The sequence below is a fragment of the Chanodichthys erythropterus genome, chromosome 6 (assembly GCF_024489055.1).
Source record: "Chanodichthys erythropterus isolate Z2021 chromosome 6, ASM2448905v1, whole genome shotgun sequence".
NCBI classification, from domain to species: Eukaryota; Metazoa; Chordata; class Actinopteri; order Cypriniformes; family Xenocyprididae; genus Chanodichthys; species Chanodichthys erythropterus.
The window spans coordinates 34,019,350-34,037,834 of record NC_090226.1 but is presented as its reverse complement, the minus strand read 5'-3'; the positions used below and the strand labels follow the sequence as shown (position 1 = coordinate 34,037,834).

Here is an 18,485-nt window from a genome sequence, read left to right as displayed (position 1 = left end):
AATTAATAGGAAGTCTCACACAGTTACAGAAAACAACTTCCATGTTGAAAAATATGGTTGATAGACTAAACACGTAATACACACATGCATACCGTCACCGCATTTTTGCAGATTATACAGAGATGACAATGGCATCATTTTCAAAAGCTTGCACTTTGAAACACATTTTAAAAAGTTTGCATTTCATGCCACCAAAACGCAGTTGTCATGTAAATGAACAGCCAAAACACATAAAACGTTTTCCGTTTTCCGGTGTTGTGTAAACAGAGCCTTACATTCAAGCCATTTTAAGGCATGAAGATTTTTTTTTTCTCAGGAAAAAAACATTAAATATGTCATTTTGGTGATCAAAGATGAGTTTTAAGGGATACATTTATTGACTACAGGGACTTTAATATTTACTAATACACTATTAAAATCAAAAGTTTAACAGTTAATGCACTGACAAGAACAAACAATGAATGAACAGCAGTATTTTTATTAACTAACATTAACAAAGATCAATAAATACAGTAACAAATGTACAGCTCGTTATTAGTTAAAGGTGCAGTGTGTGAATTTTAGTGGCATCTAGTGGTGAGGTTGCGAATTGCAAAAGAGAAGCTACGGTGGCTGACACAGGACAAAGATGTCGTCCTCTGAGACAGCAGAGAGTAGCCAGACACGCAAACACACTCTATAGAGCAGTTTGTCCATTTAGGGCTACTGTAGAAACATGCCGATGGCGATGTAAGGGGATCTGCGGTGAATGTAGATAGAAATGGTTCATTCTAAGGTAACGAAAACATAATGATTCATTGTGTAAGGTCTTTATACACCAATGAAAACATAGTTGTGTATATTATATTGCATTTCTGTCAGTAGATCCTACTAAATATTACACATTGCATCCTTTAATACATAAACTAATGAGACCTTATTGTGAAGTGTTACCAAAAAAATGTAACCCGTTTTTTTTGTGTACATAGTAGTTAAAGACAGTGTGATCTATTTAATAAACAAATATGGTGTGATTTATTAATTGTACTGCAGATGGTTTATCAGCAATTATTCAGGGTCTAATATTATTCCAGAATATGTATGAATGGCTGATCTTTTGATCATATTTTGATCTTATGCCAGTTCAGCATTTCATAGTTAACAAAAAAATGTGTAAAAAAGCATCTTTATGGAGTTGTAAAAGCACCATACTGTGGCCTCGAACGCCGACATCTTTCACTGCATCACAATAGACTGAAACACAATAGTCCTTAAGGCTACGTTTAAGAAACTGACAAAAACAACATATTAGCACAAAATCTTCATTTTCAGTACACCATGACCATAAGCTGCTCCTCTCCATGGATTCCCTCCTCATTTTTGCATAAATTAACAGCCATGAATATATTGAGAAGCAGATTCTGTGCTTTTCTGTTTTAAAATGAAGCAGCTCCTCATGAGTCCCGAAGAGACTAACAGTACTTTCTGTGCAACTTTATCCAACAATGGACATCTTTAGCTTTTCTTACATTCATGTTTGCATGGATAATGCATTAGAGGTCACACTTCAATTTTTTCCATTGTCTTTGATTTGGTGTCCACACAGATCCGCACAAAGCTGCAAAGGGAGTTACATGGTCGGCTCCTTCCCTTCATGCCGCTGGACGTCCCAGCGTCCTCCTGGCTCTCTGGATCTCCACATCAGAGAGGGCCAGTTCTGTTACACCATGTGCCGGTCACCTCTGACCTCTAGATCAGCGCTCAATGAAACGAAGGTTGATCTGTCTGTCTGGAACCAGAAGAGTTCTGGTCATCGGATGGACTGTGTCGCCCTCTTTTGCCGGCTCCACGTTGAAGTGGATTAAAATCTGTGAGAGAAAAAGAAAAATGTGTCATGCATCAAAGAAACACAAACCTAGAGCACACCGTTACTCACTGTAGTTAAAAGCAGCTAATAAAAGTGTGATATGTGTTGAGTTTTACAAAGTAATGGTTGCATAGACTAGTCACTTTAATGCCATGACGCTTTAAGCTTGACGTCGGCTAGTCACTGATGATGGCCTTTAGAGGGCGCAAAAGGATTAGAAATCCACATTTACTTGCCACATCCAAACAGTTAAAATGACAAACAAATGGATACTCAGAGAGCGCTTCACAAGATATGTTTGATTACACCATCTGGATGACCAATATTGATCGTGTGAATGCTGGTTTTAAACCGCTTACTGGGGTTTGACCCCCTAAAGGAGGCTTGATCCCCCTGAAGGACGAGATGGGGGGAGATAAGAAGAACCCCTGAAGTGGGTCATACCATAAACTTTACCTGAGCTGTTTAATTACATAAGCGCTCATTCAGGGACATGCATTATTGCATGGACAAAAAACATAATGGCCCGGTTTCACAGACAGGGCTTAGATTAAGCCAGGATTAGGCCTTAGTTCAATTAGGACATTTAAGTAGCTTTAATAATCGTGCCTTAGAAAAAAAATTACTGTGCATCTTGAGACAAAACAATTGCACTGACATATTTTAAGATATGCTTTCAGTTAGCAGCATTTGGGGGGGACAATAAACATAAAATTTCTCAAGAGCAACTTTTGAAGGAGACACAAATTATACAGCCAACATGTATGTCCGTTTTTAATTTCTCTGTCATTTTATCTGGCCAACAACACAAAGCACAAATACGAATTCGGTTCATTCTCCTCGCCGTCATATTATAATTTTTAAATGATCTTGCATCCTCATAGTATTTTAGGTTTCGTCTGGGACAGAGAACGTCTCTTACTTAGATATTCAACTGCACCACTAATCTGCCACTGAACATCATGTTGAGCAAAACCAACACAACAGCAGATCTACAATATTAGCCTAATATATTAGCCATTTTTTTATTTAAATGAAATTGTGAAGAATGCTCTGAAGTAAAAATTCACGTAACGCAGTAAGCGTCAGATGTGTTTGAGTTTGTGTAGTAGACGAAACAACGGCATTCATTCACACAGACTTATAAGCGACATGCTTTGGCTGTTGTTGCATGCGTTTCCACCATGCGAAAGCCTTAAAATCTCTGCTGTGGGTAAAACTTAATTTGTGACGTCAAACGTACCATCTCTCCACCATCCTTAGGCTACTCAGTGTTGGGGGTATCGAATTATAAGTAACTTGAGTTACGCAATCAGATTACTTTTTTAAGTAACTAGTAAAGTAATGCATTACTTTTTCAGTCTGCAACAAAATATAAAATATATATAAAATCAGTGTAAGGCGAGAATCTTCCTCATCTGCCCTTCCCTGTTAAAGTTGTGAAGCATTTCATTCCATGGCAAAGCTCAAATCACAATCACACACATGCACACTTCATTGCAGAATTTCACGTACCCTAGAAAGCGCCAGGTAGACCTCCAGTTCAGCGATGCGTCGACCGATGCAGCTGCGTTTGCCCACGCCAAAAGGAACCGAGGCGTAAGGATGGCTGCCCTCGGAGCGGCTCAACCAGCGCTGCGGGACGAAGGCGTCCGGATCATGGAAGTGTTTAGGGTCACGGGACGTGGCATAGTGGCAGAGAGTGATCAGAGTCTGTGAAGGATTGAACACACAGCAGGTGAACACCAGATTCACAAAGAGCAAATGAAGACTTTTACAGCACAAAACTATACTCACATTTCTAGGGATGAGATATCCTCCAACTTTAATATCTTTGTCTGTGATGACTCTAGCATTGGCGGGAATTACAGGATAGAGCCTGGAAATGTTTCAATAGTTAATTTGATGTAATGAACTCATAAAAAAAGATCTGTATTTGAAAACTACACTCATTCTACCTGAGGATTTCCTTCATCACGGCCTTCATGAGAGGCATAGCAGCCACATCGGATGCGTCTGGGACGGTACGGCCCTTCATCACGCTCTGAACCTCGTCCCGCAGGGCGTTCTGGATGTCCGGATGCCGAGAGAGCTCGTACAGGGACCACGACAGCGTGCTGGAGATCTAAAGCGGGGAATGAGAAAGAAACACATAGAATGAATTTGTATTTAGACATGCAAAAATAGCAGGTTTTGATGACCAAAACTTAAAGTGAGAATGTCTTTTTTAAAGGGGTGGTTGATTATGATTTGACTTTTTTAACTTTAGTTAGTGTGTAATGTTGCTGTTTGAGTGTCGTAACTTTGCAGATGTTGTTTATGATCAAAGTTCAATGCAAAGGAGATATTTTCTTTTACAGAATTCTCTGTTTAAGGATTACAAGAGGGCCTACAAGAGCTTATTCCCTGGTTAGTGACATCACAAACCCCCAAATTTACATAAACCCCGCCCCTGAGAACACACAACAAAGGGGGCGGGGCCATGTTGGGCTGCTTTAGAGAAGAGGAAGAGTTGTTGTAGTCGAGTGTTGTTGTCATGCCGTCATTTTACGCCGGACTGCTTCACAAACGAGGCTCAATTCAACACAAAAGATGAACATGACGACACATGCTAGTGGATGAGTTGAATCAACTCCACAGCAACTACATCAATTTATCCACTAACCATTCAGAAACGTCTAAAAGTTGTAACTTCTTCCTGAGTCTCTCCATCAGTGTCGACTCCGGTTTGAACAATGTAAGGCTGAACACTTTCCTCATTTTGGCTGCGTGAGATTCTCCAGCTTTGTTGTTGTTGAGCTGTTAAAGCTACGCCCTCTTCTGGAAAGGGGGCGGGAGCAGCAGCTCATTTGCATTTAAAGGGACACACACAAAAGTGCATGTTTTTGCTCACACCCAAATAGGGCAAATTTGACAAGCTATAATAAATGATCTGTGGGGGATTTTGAGCTGAAAATTCACAGACACATTCTGGAGACACCAGAGACTGATATTACATCTTGTGAAAGGGACATTATAGGTCCCCTTTAAAAGCTGCTTTACAGCAGAATTAGTCTCATATTTGATGAATTTTGCATCATTTATTATGTTATTTGCAGCTGCTTTGACGTGAATTTTGGTAGACATGAATTTTTAAATTTTTATTTAGGTGTACTACTTTTTAATCAGGGTCCACATGAGTTTTAAATTTAGTTTTATATAATTTAAGTCTTGAATGATATAACAAAAGTCTTAATTATCATTTTAAGAGGTCTTAAATTTGACATATAAGTGGTCATCTCAATACAGCCTAATGTGATTATTAAACTTCAAAAGTCTTGAATTATTCAAATAAATGTGAGCGCTGCACATTTCAAAGTAAAAACCTTGTGCTGTTGTTCATTCATCAGGCTTCATTAATAATCCCCCACATTTATGCCTTCCTTATAATATATTGTTGAATTATTAATTGACAGACAATTCGTATGTGTTGATTTGATGCAGGGACGTGCACAGACATTTTGGGGGGCAGGGGCTCAAGTGGAAAAAAGGGCACTTCTCATAATTATTTATTTAAAAAATAACGAACCCTTAAATATATTAAGACAACTTTGACTTCACTTACACTCATCCAATTGTTTTATACTCCACAGATTTCTACAAAATAATCAGTTCACACAGAGACCATGGTCTTCTTTAGTATTCACTCGGTTTATCACAAGAGAAATCAACAACTATTTTCAAGTAGCTATATATATTTAGAATAAATGACTGCACCAAGGAGAGGGACATAGTTTCACTAATAATTTATTTTGCACAAATCAATAAATCGTTTTAATTTTTTGGTTCACTCTAATGGAAAGAAAACTTAACCCTAAACCTACACATTTAGATGGAGTTTGTTTTAAGCCTACTACCCTCCGTCTGTTTGCATCTGTAGATTTCTTCTAAATTAACCAAAATAAGCTAATCTGCATATTTAAACACATCAAAAAAAAAAAAAAAAAAAAAATTCCTGAACTGTTAATACATTATATGTTATAACAAATGGGGTGGGGTGTGGCGCGCGTGCGTGCGTGCGGGGAATGGCGTGTCGCGGAGTGAGGGCATCTGAACTCGACAAAGCCGACCTGATATAGTATTTTTTTATTTGTTTTATACAGTAAATATATTTGTTTGACAGGGGAAGCTGTGCGCAAACAGGAATATATATTCATTTATTTAAAAAAAAAAAAAAAAAAACACCCCAGAAAAAAGGGCACTTTCTCCCCAGGAAGAAAAAGGGCAGGTGCTCAAGCCCCTTTTTTGTCTATGTGTGCACGTGCCTGATTTGATGGTATCTATATCAGTGTCAGTGTTTCTGAAACACCTCCATTGTAGTCTTGAGTTTTCTTCACAATATTCCTCATTTAAATAATTCATATGCAGAATAGAGGGGCGGGGCCTGTTTGAGTTGGTTAGTAGTGTGTTGTGGTTATGGTAAGGGGCGGCACATTTCCCCAAACACACTCGAAGCGCTTGACCAATCACAACACACTGCTCCAGCCAACCAATCAGAGCACATTGTGCTTTTCAGAAGGAGGGGCTTCATAGAGACAGGAACTAAACAAAGCGTTACTGACAGACTGGGAAGAGAGGAGCTGCAAAATCCCACTGAACACCACTGAAGCTCTTGTCTAAGGGATGATGGAGGAGATTCTTACCGTGTCGACGCCAGCGAGAAGCAGCTCGGTCACATTGCTGTACACAGATTTCAGCGGCATGCCGGCCTGAGACAGATAGTACGTTAGGTAGCGTCCCTCTAACTGCTCTCCTCGCGCCAGCTTCTGCTTTTCCTCCTGAAGACGCTGCTCGATGTGTCCTTTTGCTATGATGACAGAAAGAGTTTCAAATTCTCACACAGAATCACAGTACAGATGAAAAACATCCAAGCATTTAAGCTGAGTTATGACGGTTCAAATCAATTCTTTAGCTTCTACTACACTTTGCGACACTCACCAAACTGGAACATGTAGTCCCAGCAGCGGCAGAAGGTGTCCCAGGGTTTGGGAAGGAGCCGGTGGAGCCATTGAGGCATTGCCATAGTGAGAAGGGTCAGTACAAACATGCTGTTGATGGACTGGATGAAACGCTCCGTCTCCACAGGAACCACTGGATCGAGGCAGCCGATCCTGGACTCGAACAGCACGGAGGAAATGCCTTGCAGGAAGAGCAGGATAGAAAAGATATGACTAAAAAACATCCTTGCTCTTAGTGGTTAGTGCTTTCCACTATCTCATGCAATGTACCATATAAAAAAACTGTGATTTGAGGATTTCAGGAGAGTCTCAGTGAATTACCTTCCAGGCCGAAGCGGTAGAACTCAGCAGAGATGTCGGTGACAACGCCGCTGGAGTCCTGCTGCTTGCGTAGCTTGAGTTTCTCGATCAGGTCAGTGACGACAGAGTTCAGTGTGCGGTCATACGCCTCCACGGCTTTAGGTCGTAACATGTGCTTCCCCAGCAGACGCCGCACGTTCTGCCACTCCTCGCCTTCACTGTCAACACAGACGGAAGGATTATTGACTACAATGATAAACAGTTGCACAAACAAAAGTATAGCTGCGAGCAGCAATTATCAGGGTTCAGGCGCTTTAAGGCCTTTAAGCACAAGCGTAAAAAGGTTTAGGCCCGGTTTCACAGACAGGGCTTAGCCTAAGCCAGGATTAGGCCTTAGATCAATTAGGGCATTAAAGTGGCTTTTACAAATGTTATCTACAAAAACACATTACTAGTGTGCATCTTGAGACAAAATAATGGCACTGAATATTTTAAGATCTGTCAGTACAAGTTACTTTCATTTAAACATGCATTTTATTGACTGTGAAACCGGGGGATAATGTTTTAATTAGCAAGCCCGTAACCATCCAGATATATAGATGGAAAAGGCCATTTACAGCCAATACAGGGAATTTACCATAGGAAATATGTAGTTTTTAAAGCTTTTTAACCGTTATCAGGGTTGAGCCAAAAACCTAGGAATAGTTCGCCAAAGTTGTTTTTTTTTTTTTTTTTAATAATCCCCAATATTTAAGGAACAGTAGTCTTAGAGTCAAAGTTGCTCAGAATGACCCTGCGTTCCAATGTCCATACTATCCATCCTAAATAGTATGTGAGATTAAAATAAGTGTGTCCCAAAGCATAGTATATTGAAAAGAGTATGCCAAAAGTCCCCGGATGGTCTACTATTTCCGGTAGATTTTCGAAGTGTGGATCCGTGCACACTATAGGCTGCGTTCCAGTTCAGTTTTTAAATGCCCTTCCCTCGCTAACTTCACTCGGTCTCGTTGACTCGGATGTACGTCATTGCTACGTTGCACGAGTGCCCACTTCTGGCGGAACCTTTGTATGGGCTGAACTGGAACGTCCTAAGCCCTTGATCACTTGGAATCCGCAATGGAGCTGATTTATTATTTATTTTTTCCCCTTACAAAATTATTTAATACAGCATTCTATATGTATATATGTGTGTTTAATTAATAATTAATTAATATATCATAGAGTTGTTTGTGGTGGGGTAAATTAAACGCGATATGCGGTGACGTCACAATCGTGTTGCATTGTGGGTTATGGAGCTGCCTGAAGTGTACATATGAAGTAGACTCGCTTCCTCGGTCAAAATCGAGGGAGCGAGGGTCTGTCCATATAAACTTCCCTCGTCCACTTCACGAAGTGGAACGCACTTCAAAATGGCGGCAGGGATTCCCCCGAGGGGAAGTGTGTAGGGAAGTTCGCGAGTGTGTGTCTAAAACCGAACTGGAACGCAGCCATAGAGGCTAATATTGCCCACAACCCATTGCGCATTGGACGGGGATTCAGTTCAGAACTACAAACACGAGTAAAAAGTGTTAAAAACTACAAAACATGGCGGATATACGTGATCGACGCTGAGGGATTTGAGTGACTAATAATCAGTTTAACCTGATAGAAAATATATATTTAATGTTACCCGTGTTATTTTTCATCTGCAAATACCAATGTGGACTTTTATAAAGATCCGAATGGCCATTAACTTTTAAATGCATCATTATGCATTAATAAGAGGAGAGTTCTCCACATGAAAGACCCGCGACTGCAGATCAACGTGCTGCATTTCTCTCCGATACGGTAGGAAATTAACTAAATGAAATGTGGAGGATGTAAGATGATTGACAGGCCAGTTTACGGTGACAGGATGCGACAGAGAGAAAAGACGCGATTGTATGAAGTGTTAGTATGTCCCAAAGCTTGTCTACTCTTTTACTACACACTCAAAAGTAAGTACTTTTTGTTCACAGAAAGAGTATATACTTTTAGGGCGTAGTATAAGTAGGCGAATTGGAACGCAGCATGAGATTTGTACCATCTCATGTCGAATGTTGTGGGCGTGTGCAAAAAGTCACATGATATGTAATCCTTTATGCATGTGAAAAATGCGAAGGCGCCCTCCAGTGGCCGATTCCTTTCGAATTTCTTACAGGCCTCTAAGACCATGAGGCAAACAGACCCAGAGGGTTTCGTTCTGTTTTTTTGAGATACAACAATGTCAGCTTGGAGAAAGACACCGCATGCCAATTTTCAAGTCGATCAGACTGCGAATCACCACGATTTTTTCATGTGACCAGAGATTGAGCCCATACTCACACATGTGCTGAGTTTGGTGAAAATGTCATTCCGTTCACAAGTTATAGCCATTTTAGTTAAAGTAGCTCCACCCACTTTGAATGTTTTGGCGCCCCTTAGAGAGCGTACATCGAAATTTCAACCTTTTTTTGATAACTCTTGACAATCAGAAAAATCTCGCTGCACTGGTTTGGTTCCGATCGAGCAAAAAACTTACGACTAGTTCAGAAAAGTAGGTTTTTCAAAAAATCCCAAATACCAGAAAATTTAGCAAAATAAGACACAACGGTTTAGGAGCACTTTTCACCACTGTAGTGGCCCCGACCTTTCCAACATGATTACATAATGCGTGGAGCATCACAGAGCAGATGAGCATTTCCAGTTAAAATATATATTTTTTTAGAGAATGATGGTTTCTCTAGATAAGACTCTTATTCCTCGTCTGGGATCATGTAGAGCTCTTTGAAGCTGCACTGAAACTGACATTTGGACCCGTTGAACCCCAGTGAAGTCCACTATATGGAGAAAAATCCTGGAATGTTTTCCTCAGAAACTTTCTTTTTGACTAAAGAAAGACATAAACATCTTGGTTGACATCAGAAAATGATCATAAAAATGTTAATTCTTTAAAGTGAACTAATCCTCTAAAACAACATTATTTTTTGATGCCGTTTGTCCTTCTTGGAGCTTGTCATATGGAAAGGTTTTGCATGTTCCATGTCAGAAATAAAGTTATAATGGAGTAAATTCTCTTGTGTAGACTGTGAGATATGACATTTAAAGCCTGCTCCATTTTGCACCGGATTACTCCAGCAAACAAGTTTTTTAAAAGCAGTGAGCTGCATGCAACCCATGAGTGAACGGTTAGAAAGCTCGTATGACAGAGCGTTTGTACCCACGCTGTCAGGAGTCCGTATCCCTCTCCCCGGAGCTGCCGGTAATCCTTCCAGGACGAGAGGTCGGAGCGCATGGGCTGCTGTCCCTCCTGCCTCAGGACCTGCTCGATCAGCTCCGGCTCCGCCACATGAACCGTCAGGATGGGTCCGAAGCTGGCCTTCCACACGGGTCCGTACTTCTTCCTGCCCTCCACCTTCAAATGGAGTCACATATTAATAATATGCTTACTTTATTCAGATGTACACTAATACACAGAGAAACGATCTGGGGGTCAGGTTAAAAGAAAATAAGAAAAGAGTTCGGTAACACTATTTTAGAGTGTCATTGTTACATACTTGTCGTTAGTATATAGGTACTATAAATTATGCATAATTACATAACTCTAAACCAAACCCTAATTCTAACCCTATAGTAAGTACATGTAGTTAATTAATATTACTCAGTACTTAAATGTATAATTAGTGTAACAAAGAGTTCTTACAAACACTGTTACTGAGTTTATGTGTTCCTAAAACAGGGTTTTCCAACTGGGATCCAAGGAAAAGTTAAAAAGGTTAAAAATAAATCAATCAATTAAAATCAATCATATAAATTAATGTAAACAATGCAATGCAAATATTTAAATAAATATTAAAAATTAATATTAAAGATAGTTAAAATAAACAATAATAATTTGATTTAAATATATAATATATTTAACAGTGCAGTACTATAGAGAGAATAACAATGCAACTTAACAGATACAAATATTTCACAAATAATACTATACATTTCAATGACATAAAATTGAAATTAGTAGGCTATAAATTAGGTCTTTATACATTAAAATATATAGCTGCATTCTAAATGTTAGTATTAATAATAATGCACCAGATCTGTTTGTACTTTCTGCCATTGTAACACAATGTGTCATAATCAAGGAGCTGCAGATGAAGATTTTTAAAAAAATAAATAAAATAAACTTAAGTATCAATATTTGGATGCAACTCAAACAGGAATGAGATCCTACTAGAGCACAAAACCAGCAGAAGATCTGCGCACCTGCAGCTGATGGAGGCGAGACAGTCCGCGTCTGAAGAACAGATCCCACACGAATCCCGCGGCTGAAGGTCCGGGCATCTGCTCGAGCGTCTTCACCTGCTGCGGCGGAGGCGCGGGGATGACGTCAGCCCACCTGAGCAGCGGAAGCGCGCTCCTGCCGGACAACTTCAGAGCCTGAGGTAGCATCCTTCTCAATAAGTTCATGCACCGAGACGCTGCAGCTCATATCTCATGCTTGCACCGGTACTCTATTTATAATCGCACAGCGCTGTCTTTCCGCACACACCTTTCTGCAGCCCAGCCAATGGCCAACGCGAAAGCCCCGCCCACTGATCTGGGAAATGGACGTGGTCTGACTGATCTTTCATAATGGGATACACGGAATTTCTCTCACAGCTCTTCAAACATCAGCACCTGAATGGTTGACTCTCCTGAAATCGATCGATGCATTGACGCGTCGTGATGAAACCGGAGGACGAGTTATCATGAAACCTGCACATGACTGCATGTCGTCTGAGCTATTCTTAGATCATTTACCCGACTGCAGCACCTGACCCTTGAGTAAACAGTGTTAAAAATCAAAGGAGATAGATATCCCATGATTTGTTGCTAAACGGCGCTGTTTCACGCAGGTTCATTTCTATAATATTCATGCTGTGATGAGATCCTGACCTGATTCCAGTGAACGTGTGCGCAATGAGCTAATATCAACAGTACCGAGAACCCAGAGCCATTCTCATCTGAATCGCAATCCTCTTTCATTAAAAGGCTGGATAGAGAAGCATGTCTGGCAGTATCATATATATATATATATATATTATATATATATATATATATATATATATATATATATATATATATATATATATATATATATATATATATATTACAGTACAGTCCAAAAGTTTGGAACCACTAAGATTTTTAATGTTTTTAAAACAAGTTTCCTCTGCTCACCAAGGCTACATTTATTTAATTAAAAATACAGTAAAAACAGTAATGTTGTGAAATATTATTACAATTTAAAATAACTGTGTACTATTTAAATATATTTGACAAAGTAATTTATTCCTGTGGTCAAAGCTGAATTTTCAGCATCATTACTCCAGTCTTCAGTGTCACATGATCCTTCAGAAATCATTCTAATATGCTGATCTGCTGCTCAAGAAACATTTAATGTGTACAATTGTACAAAATATTTGTGTACAATATTTTTTTTTTCAGGATTATTTGATGAATAAAAAGTTCAAAAGAACAGTGTTTATCTGAAATCTAATCTTTTGTAACATTATAAATGTCTTTACTGCATCCTTGCTGAATAAAAGTATTAATTTCTTTAATTTCTTTTCAAAAAAATAAAAATAAAAATTCTTACTGACCCCAAACTTTTGAACGGTACAGAAGCTTTGTATTTCAGATAAATGCTGTTCTTTTGAACTTTCTATTCATCAACGAATCCTGAAAAAAAAAGTACACAACTGTTTTCAACATTGATAATAATCATAAATGTTTATTGAGCAGCAAATCAGCATATTAGAATGATTTCTGAAGGATCATGTGACACTGAAGACTGGAGTAACGATGCTGAAAATTCAGCTTTGCCATCACAGGAATAAATTACTTTGTCAAATATATTCAAATAGAAAACAGTTATTTTAAATTGTAATAATATTTCACAATATTACTGTTTTTACTGTATTTTTAATTAAATAAACGTAGCCTTGGTGAGCAGACGAAACTTCTTTTAAAAACATTAAAAATCTTAGTGGTTCCAAACTTTTGGACTGTACTGTATATATATATATATATATATATATATATATATATATATATATATATATATATATATATATATATATATATATATACATATATATATAATGTGTATGTGTAAATTTTTTATGTATGCAAATTGTATAATAAGGTACACAAGGTAATCGTGCAGTTAATTCTCATATTGTATTTTCAGAAAGTTTTGAAATAAATTTGTCACTACCGAAATACAATAATAAATAATTTACTAAGAAGGGTTACATTGACCTGTTAAGATTTTGTTTACATCTACCTTGTTAATATATTTTTTGCTATTTTTTTTTTTTTTAATTGCTTTCACTGGTAAATTAATAACATTTACAAATTTAACAATATTTCAAGTGTAATTTATTAGATTTGTTGTATTTTGAATCCAATCTTTCTTTGTAAAAGTCATAAAGTTTATCAAACTGATTTAAAAAGTGAAGAATTCATTAGTTTGAATAAACATTGAACCAGAAACACTATCATAACATCTCAGTTGATTATTCACTATAGTTTATTTTTGACAAAACACCCCATGTGTCGGTCGTGATGCACATTTTTGGTAGTGACCACATCACATGACACAATTTAACTTGCATACTAAAACACTAATGATTTGCATAACTGTATTGAAATTTTGTTTATTTTCCCCAAATAAATGATTATATGTTCTCTTTTGTCACTACCTAAACGATGTCACTACCGAAACAGTCATGACCGAAATATGAAGTTTCGGTAGTGACAATTTTAGATACTTTTCAGCCGCTCAAAAATGATAATCAGCACATGGTTATTTAGCACAATTTCAATATTCAATTTTATGGAATAGCACCCAAAAAAGTTTGCTTAATTGCAGAAAAAGTTTTTTGTTAGTGACGTTCCTTAAAGATCCACACACATTTTCAGACTTCTGAACACATTTAACTCAGAATGATGATCTATCTGCTGTGAAAGAGAGGCTGTGAGAGGAATATTTCCTGATCAGAAATGTAGAAGTGTGTTAAAATCAGTCTCAGACAATCTTCTATCGCCCTACAATCCTTCACGCGCTTTAAGATCACAAAACTCTGGACTTCTGGTTGTACCTAGGATAGTTAAGTCCACTAAAGGAGGGAGAGCGTTTGCACATTTGGCTCCGAAACTCTGGAATAGTCTTCCTGATAATGTTCGTTGCTCAGACTTGCTCACCCAGTTTAAATCTAGATTAAAGACGCATCTCTTTAGCCAAGCATTCACATAATGCATTTCATGTCAGATCAATTGCACGTATCTTTGCTTAATGTTATGAACAGCAGCTACGCTAATTATTCTCTATTTGCTTTACTGTTTTACCTCGAGACGCCCGTCCCGAGGTGACTAGAGGACATCAGCTTCAGTTTGGATCTAGCCTCTTAAGATGACCAACACTTATGAAGAGACGGCGCCAACTCCTGCGAAGACCTCAGAAGATGCAACATGCACGTTCCCAAATTTCTATACAACCTAATTATTGTTGATGCATTTCGTTTTTCCAGGAGCTCATTGCTTCTACCTTAAAATTAAATGCTAACAGTGATTGTAAATTAATTACACAAATTATTACATTATTTGCTAACTGCATTCTTGTAATATTGTAATGTTGACATGCATTCTCTGTAAAGCTGCTTTGAAACGATATGTATTGTGAAAAGCGCTATACAAATAAATGTGAATTGAATTGACTCAAGCACACACTGTTTCGGTAGTGGCATGAAAATTATTTCAATATTTTCACAAGTTGAAATTTAGTGTTTAGGGTTCGGGCTCCCAATTGAAAGTACCCAATAAATGATGATTTTATATATATTAATCTTACTGATATTTTAAATATTATTGTGGGATTCAATAGATAATAGAAGGATCTTCAGTTTTGCTGACCACATTAACACATTACTCTAGATAATCACAGTGAATGTCAGTCATGTCAGCTGTATTGGTTTACAAATGCACATATGCTAGATTTTATCTAGTTACACAGCATGTGTAATGCAAGAAGTCATGTGAAAATGAACAAATTTAGGATAATGATTAGATTTAGGTAGTGGTCAGTGAAGCTGATATAAGATGCAGCTGTCTGATGTATATTCGATTGAGTCCCGTCCTAAACGACTGTAATGATGACTGTGTTTCAGGTCACCAGTTGTAGTTTGGAGCAGGAGCTGATAAGACTTCTAGTATCCCGTGTGGAAATAAGGAGAATCAGTCTAGTAATGTCAGCAGAATAATGCTCATTTTTTATAGCGCAGAAATCCTGAGAATTGGTTTTGATTCTGGCAGTTGTGACTGATGCAGCGTTATCAAGGTTAGATAAATGTTTAACATAAGCCGAGTCCCAAACACTGCCAGGAAGGCTATCCTAATGCGATTCTCTTGGTTCCATCAGTTGGCTGGCTTTCTGTGACTTTAATGGACAGATTCTACCGTGACCATTTTAGGGCTTTATAATGCAGATTTGAATTTTAATTGACTGCAAAAGGAAGAATGAAAATACTCACAGATCCAAACTTAAAGGGTTAGTTCACCCAAAAATTAAAATTCTGTCATGAATTACTCTCCCTCATGTCATTCCACACCCGTAAGACCTTTGTTCATCTTCAGAACACAAATTACGATATTTTTGATGAAATCTGAGAGCTTTCTGTCCCTCCATTGACACACTCTAAAAAATGCTGGGTTAAAAACAACCCAAGTTGGGTTGAAAATGGACAAATCCAGCAATTGGGTTGTTTTAACCCAGTGGTTGGGTTAAATGTTTGCCCAACGTGTTGAGTAGTTTTATTTAACTCAACTGTTGTATAAAAATTACTGTATTTCTTGCTTAAAATGAACCCAAAATATGCTGAAAATTAACATTTATTAATATGTTTAATAAATGAGTATTTATTAATAAGATAATGAATAATAAACAATACACATTTATTAAATTGCTTATTAATAAATGTACACCTTTTGATTATTATTGTTGCCTCTAGTAATTATGTGTCTGATTTTTAATTTCTCACCTATTTTGGATTCATTTTAAGCCAGCCATGTAGTCATTTTTAGTTGGGCAGGTTGGGCAAACATTTAACCCAACCACTGGGTTAAAACAACCCAGTTGCTGGGTTTGTCCATTTTCAACCCAACTTGGGTAGTTTTTAAACATTTTTTAGAGTGCAGCTACACAACTACCAAATAGTTCATAAATATATCGTAAAAGGAATCCATATGAATCAAGCTATTTAGTCCAAATTTTCTGAAGAGACACGATCACTTTATATGATGAACAGACTGAATTTAGGCTTTTATTCGCATAGAAACATTCATCAACTCACACATCAGTTGTGGTAAATAGAAGCTCAAGCATGTTTGCTTGACGTACAAGAACCAATGTGGTTCATTCTCGTGTTACGCAGAACATTTGAGCTTCAGCAAGATTGTCTTTTCAGAAAATTTGGACTAAACCTCTCAATTCATATGGATTCGTCTCAATTCATCTTTTAATTCACTTTTTGAAGCGTCAAAGTGGTAGTTGCGTGAACTGTCAATGGAGGAACCGAAAGCGCTCAGATTTCAGTAGTAATACAATACAAGAGCAATGAAGATCATTCTGATGTCACTCTTCACATCAATGAAAGTACTTGAACGCAGGTCAAACCATAGGCTTTTCTCTCTATATATAGGAGTCAGGTGACAGGTGAAGTTATGTGGAGAGAAGGTCAAAGGCTGACCCAAAAAAAGACCAGAATGAAAACAGTCAATGTCCACCTGAAGACCACTGTTTTGTTTTGTTTCTTCTTTCTTAAACTACAGAGCCACTGTTAGCTGAGCCTTTTCTCTTTTAGAGGACGGTTCCCCCTGTGGTGAAAATCAAGTGTTTAATGTTGTTTATGTGGTGTTTTAATATGCCTTAAGACAAACTGTGTGCAAATTCACAAGTCAACACCATTGCTGAGTATTTTCTCCTTAAAACTGCAGTGAAAAAAGTTCTCTGAGCTAATGTGAGTGAGTGGAGGCGGGGCTCATTTGCATATTCATGGTTTGATGAAGCAAGGGTGTAGAGTTACACCGAATAAAATTATAAATGCAACACTTTTGTTTTTGCCCCCATTTTTCATGAGCTGAACTCAAAGATCTAAGACTTTTCCTATGTACACAAAAGACCTCTTTCTCTCAAATAGCAAAGGAGAAGTGCTCACTAACACAGATTTAGACAGATTTGTGAACAATATTTGAGAGAAATAGAAAGTCTTAGATCTTTGAGTTCAGCTCATGAAAAATGAGGGCAAAAACAAAAGTGTTGCGCTTATAATTTTGTTCAGTGTACATTCAAGCTATTTTAAGGCATGAAGAATTTTTTTCACAGGAAAACTTTGATGATCAAAGACGAGTTTTAAGGGATAAAATGATTCACTACAGGGGGACTTTAACAGGAGAAAAGATAAATAAAGCACCTTCAACAGCAACATGTGATGGACCTTCTTGATGGCATATTTAAATGCATGGTTTGATGGCATCAATACATTTTTTTTCTCTCCCAAAATCATTTATCTATTTATTTAAACATTAAGAATTTTGCTAAGTTTCAAAAATGTCTCACCATTCAGACTTTGTAGATCATGTTCCTCTGTTACTGTAATGAAGAGCAGCAGTGATTCTGTGAAATTACTTCATACAGCCATCAAAAATCAGCTGGAGCTCAGTTATGAAAAAATGTAATGACTTGCTCAGAAAAGTTAGTTCTGAGAAAAACTCAATTGAGCAGTGGTATGGCATTACCACTTTATTTGATGTTTTGCATCTAATGCAATGCATTTCCCAGAGTGTTAATCAAGAGCACAAAGAGTGTCGACCAGAACATCAAACGAGATGCTCAAATGAACTGAGAACTCAAGCCTATAAAAAGGTCTGTTTGGATCACCAAACGTACTTCATTAATGTAATATGTACATGATATAAAATCACAGTTGCAAGAAAATTGTAAGAATTGAGAGAGAAACTCAAAATAAAGTTAAAAAAAAATTGCATATTTACTGTTTACATTCACTTCTGTCATTTGATATGTGAATCTCTTATATAGGAGTCACTCCTGAACATGGAAAGGCTGACAGACAGTTATAAGTTTTGGTGGCTCAAGGCAAGAAACATTACACACTACTTTTTAGGCATTAATTCAGATGTAAAATGCAGTTGTCACTCCTGTAAATAACCGAAGTGTGTACTGAACTCATAACAACCCTATTTAGCTGCCGTGTGAATGTGGCGTCTCTGATCACGTGACTCATTGG

General features: G+C 37.7%; 1 protein-coding gene across 1 annotated transcript; it reads right to left on the bottom strand.

Moving 5' to 3' along the window:
* Nucleotides 1–1,624: 1,624 nt before the first annotated feature.
* Nucleotides 1,625–11,607, bottom strand: cyp27b1 (cytochrome P450, family 27, subfamily B, polypeptide 1). Its single transcript, XM_067387580.1, has 9 exons — nucleotides 11,404–11,607; nucleotides 10,365–10,555; nucleotides 7,165–7,361; nucleotides 6,824–7,024; nucleotides 6,529–6,692; nucleotides 3,805–3,971; nucleotides 3,644–3,725; nucleotides 3,362–3,559; nucleotides 1,625–1,847 (listed from the first exon to the last, which is right to left on the bottom strand). The coding sequence occupies exons 1-9, from the start codon at nucleotides 11,605–11,607 to the stop codon at nucleotides 1,734–1,736; spliced, it is 1,518 nt and encodes a 505-aa protein (XP_067243681.1). The 3' UTR covers nucleotides 1,625–1,733.
* Nucleotides 11,608–18,485: the final 6,878 nt, after the last annotated feature.

Bases quoted from the DNA above. Each gene is read 5' to 3' on its own strand.
- cyp27b1 (XM_067387580.1), bottom strand. From the start codon at position 11,607: ATGAACTTATTGAGAAGGATGCTACCTCAGGCTCTGAAGTTGTCCGGC. The intron at 7,362-10,364 runs GTGGGTACAAAC...CTGTGTTGACAG, and splicing joins GGATACGGACTCCTGACAGC to TGAAGGCGAGGAGTGGCAGA. The intron at 6,693-6,823 runs GTGAGTGTCGCA...CTGTCATCATAG, and splicing joins GGACTACATGTTCCAGTTTG to CAAAAGGACACATCGAGCAG.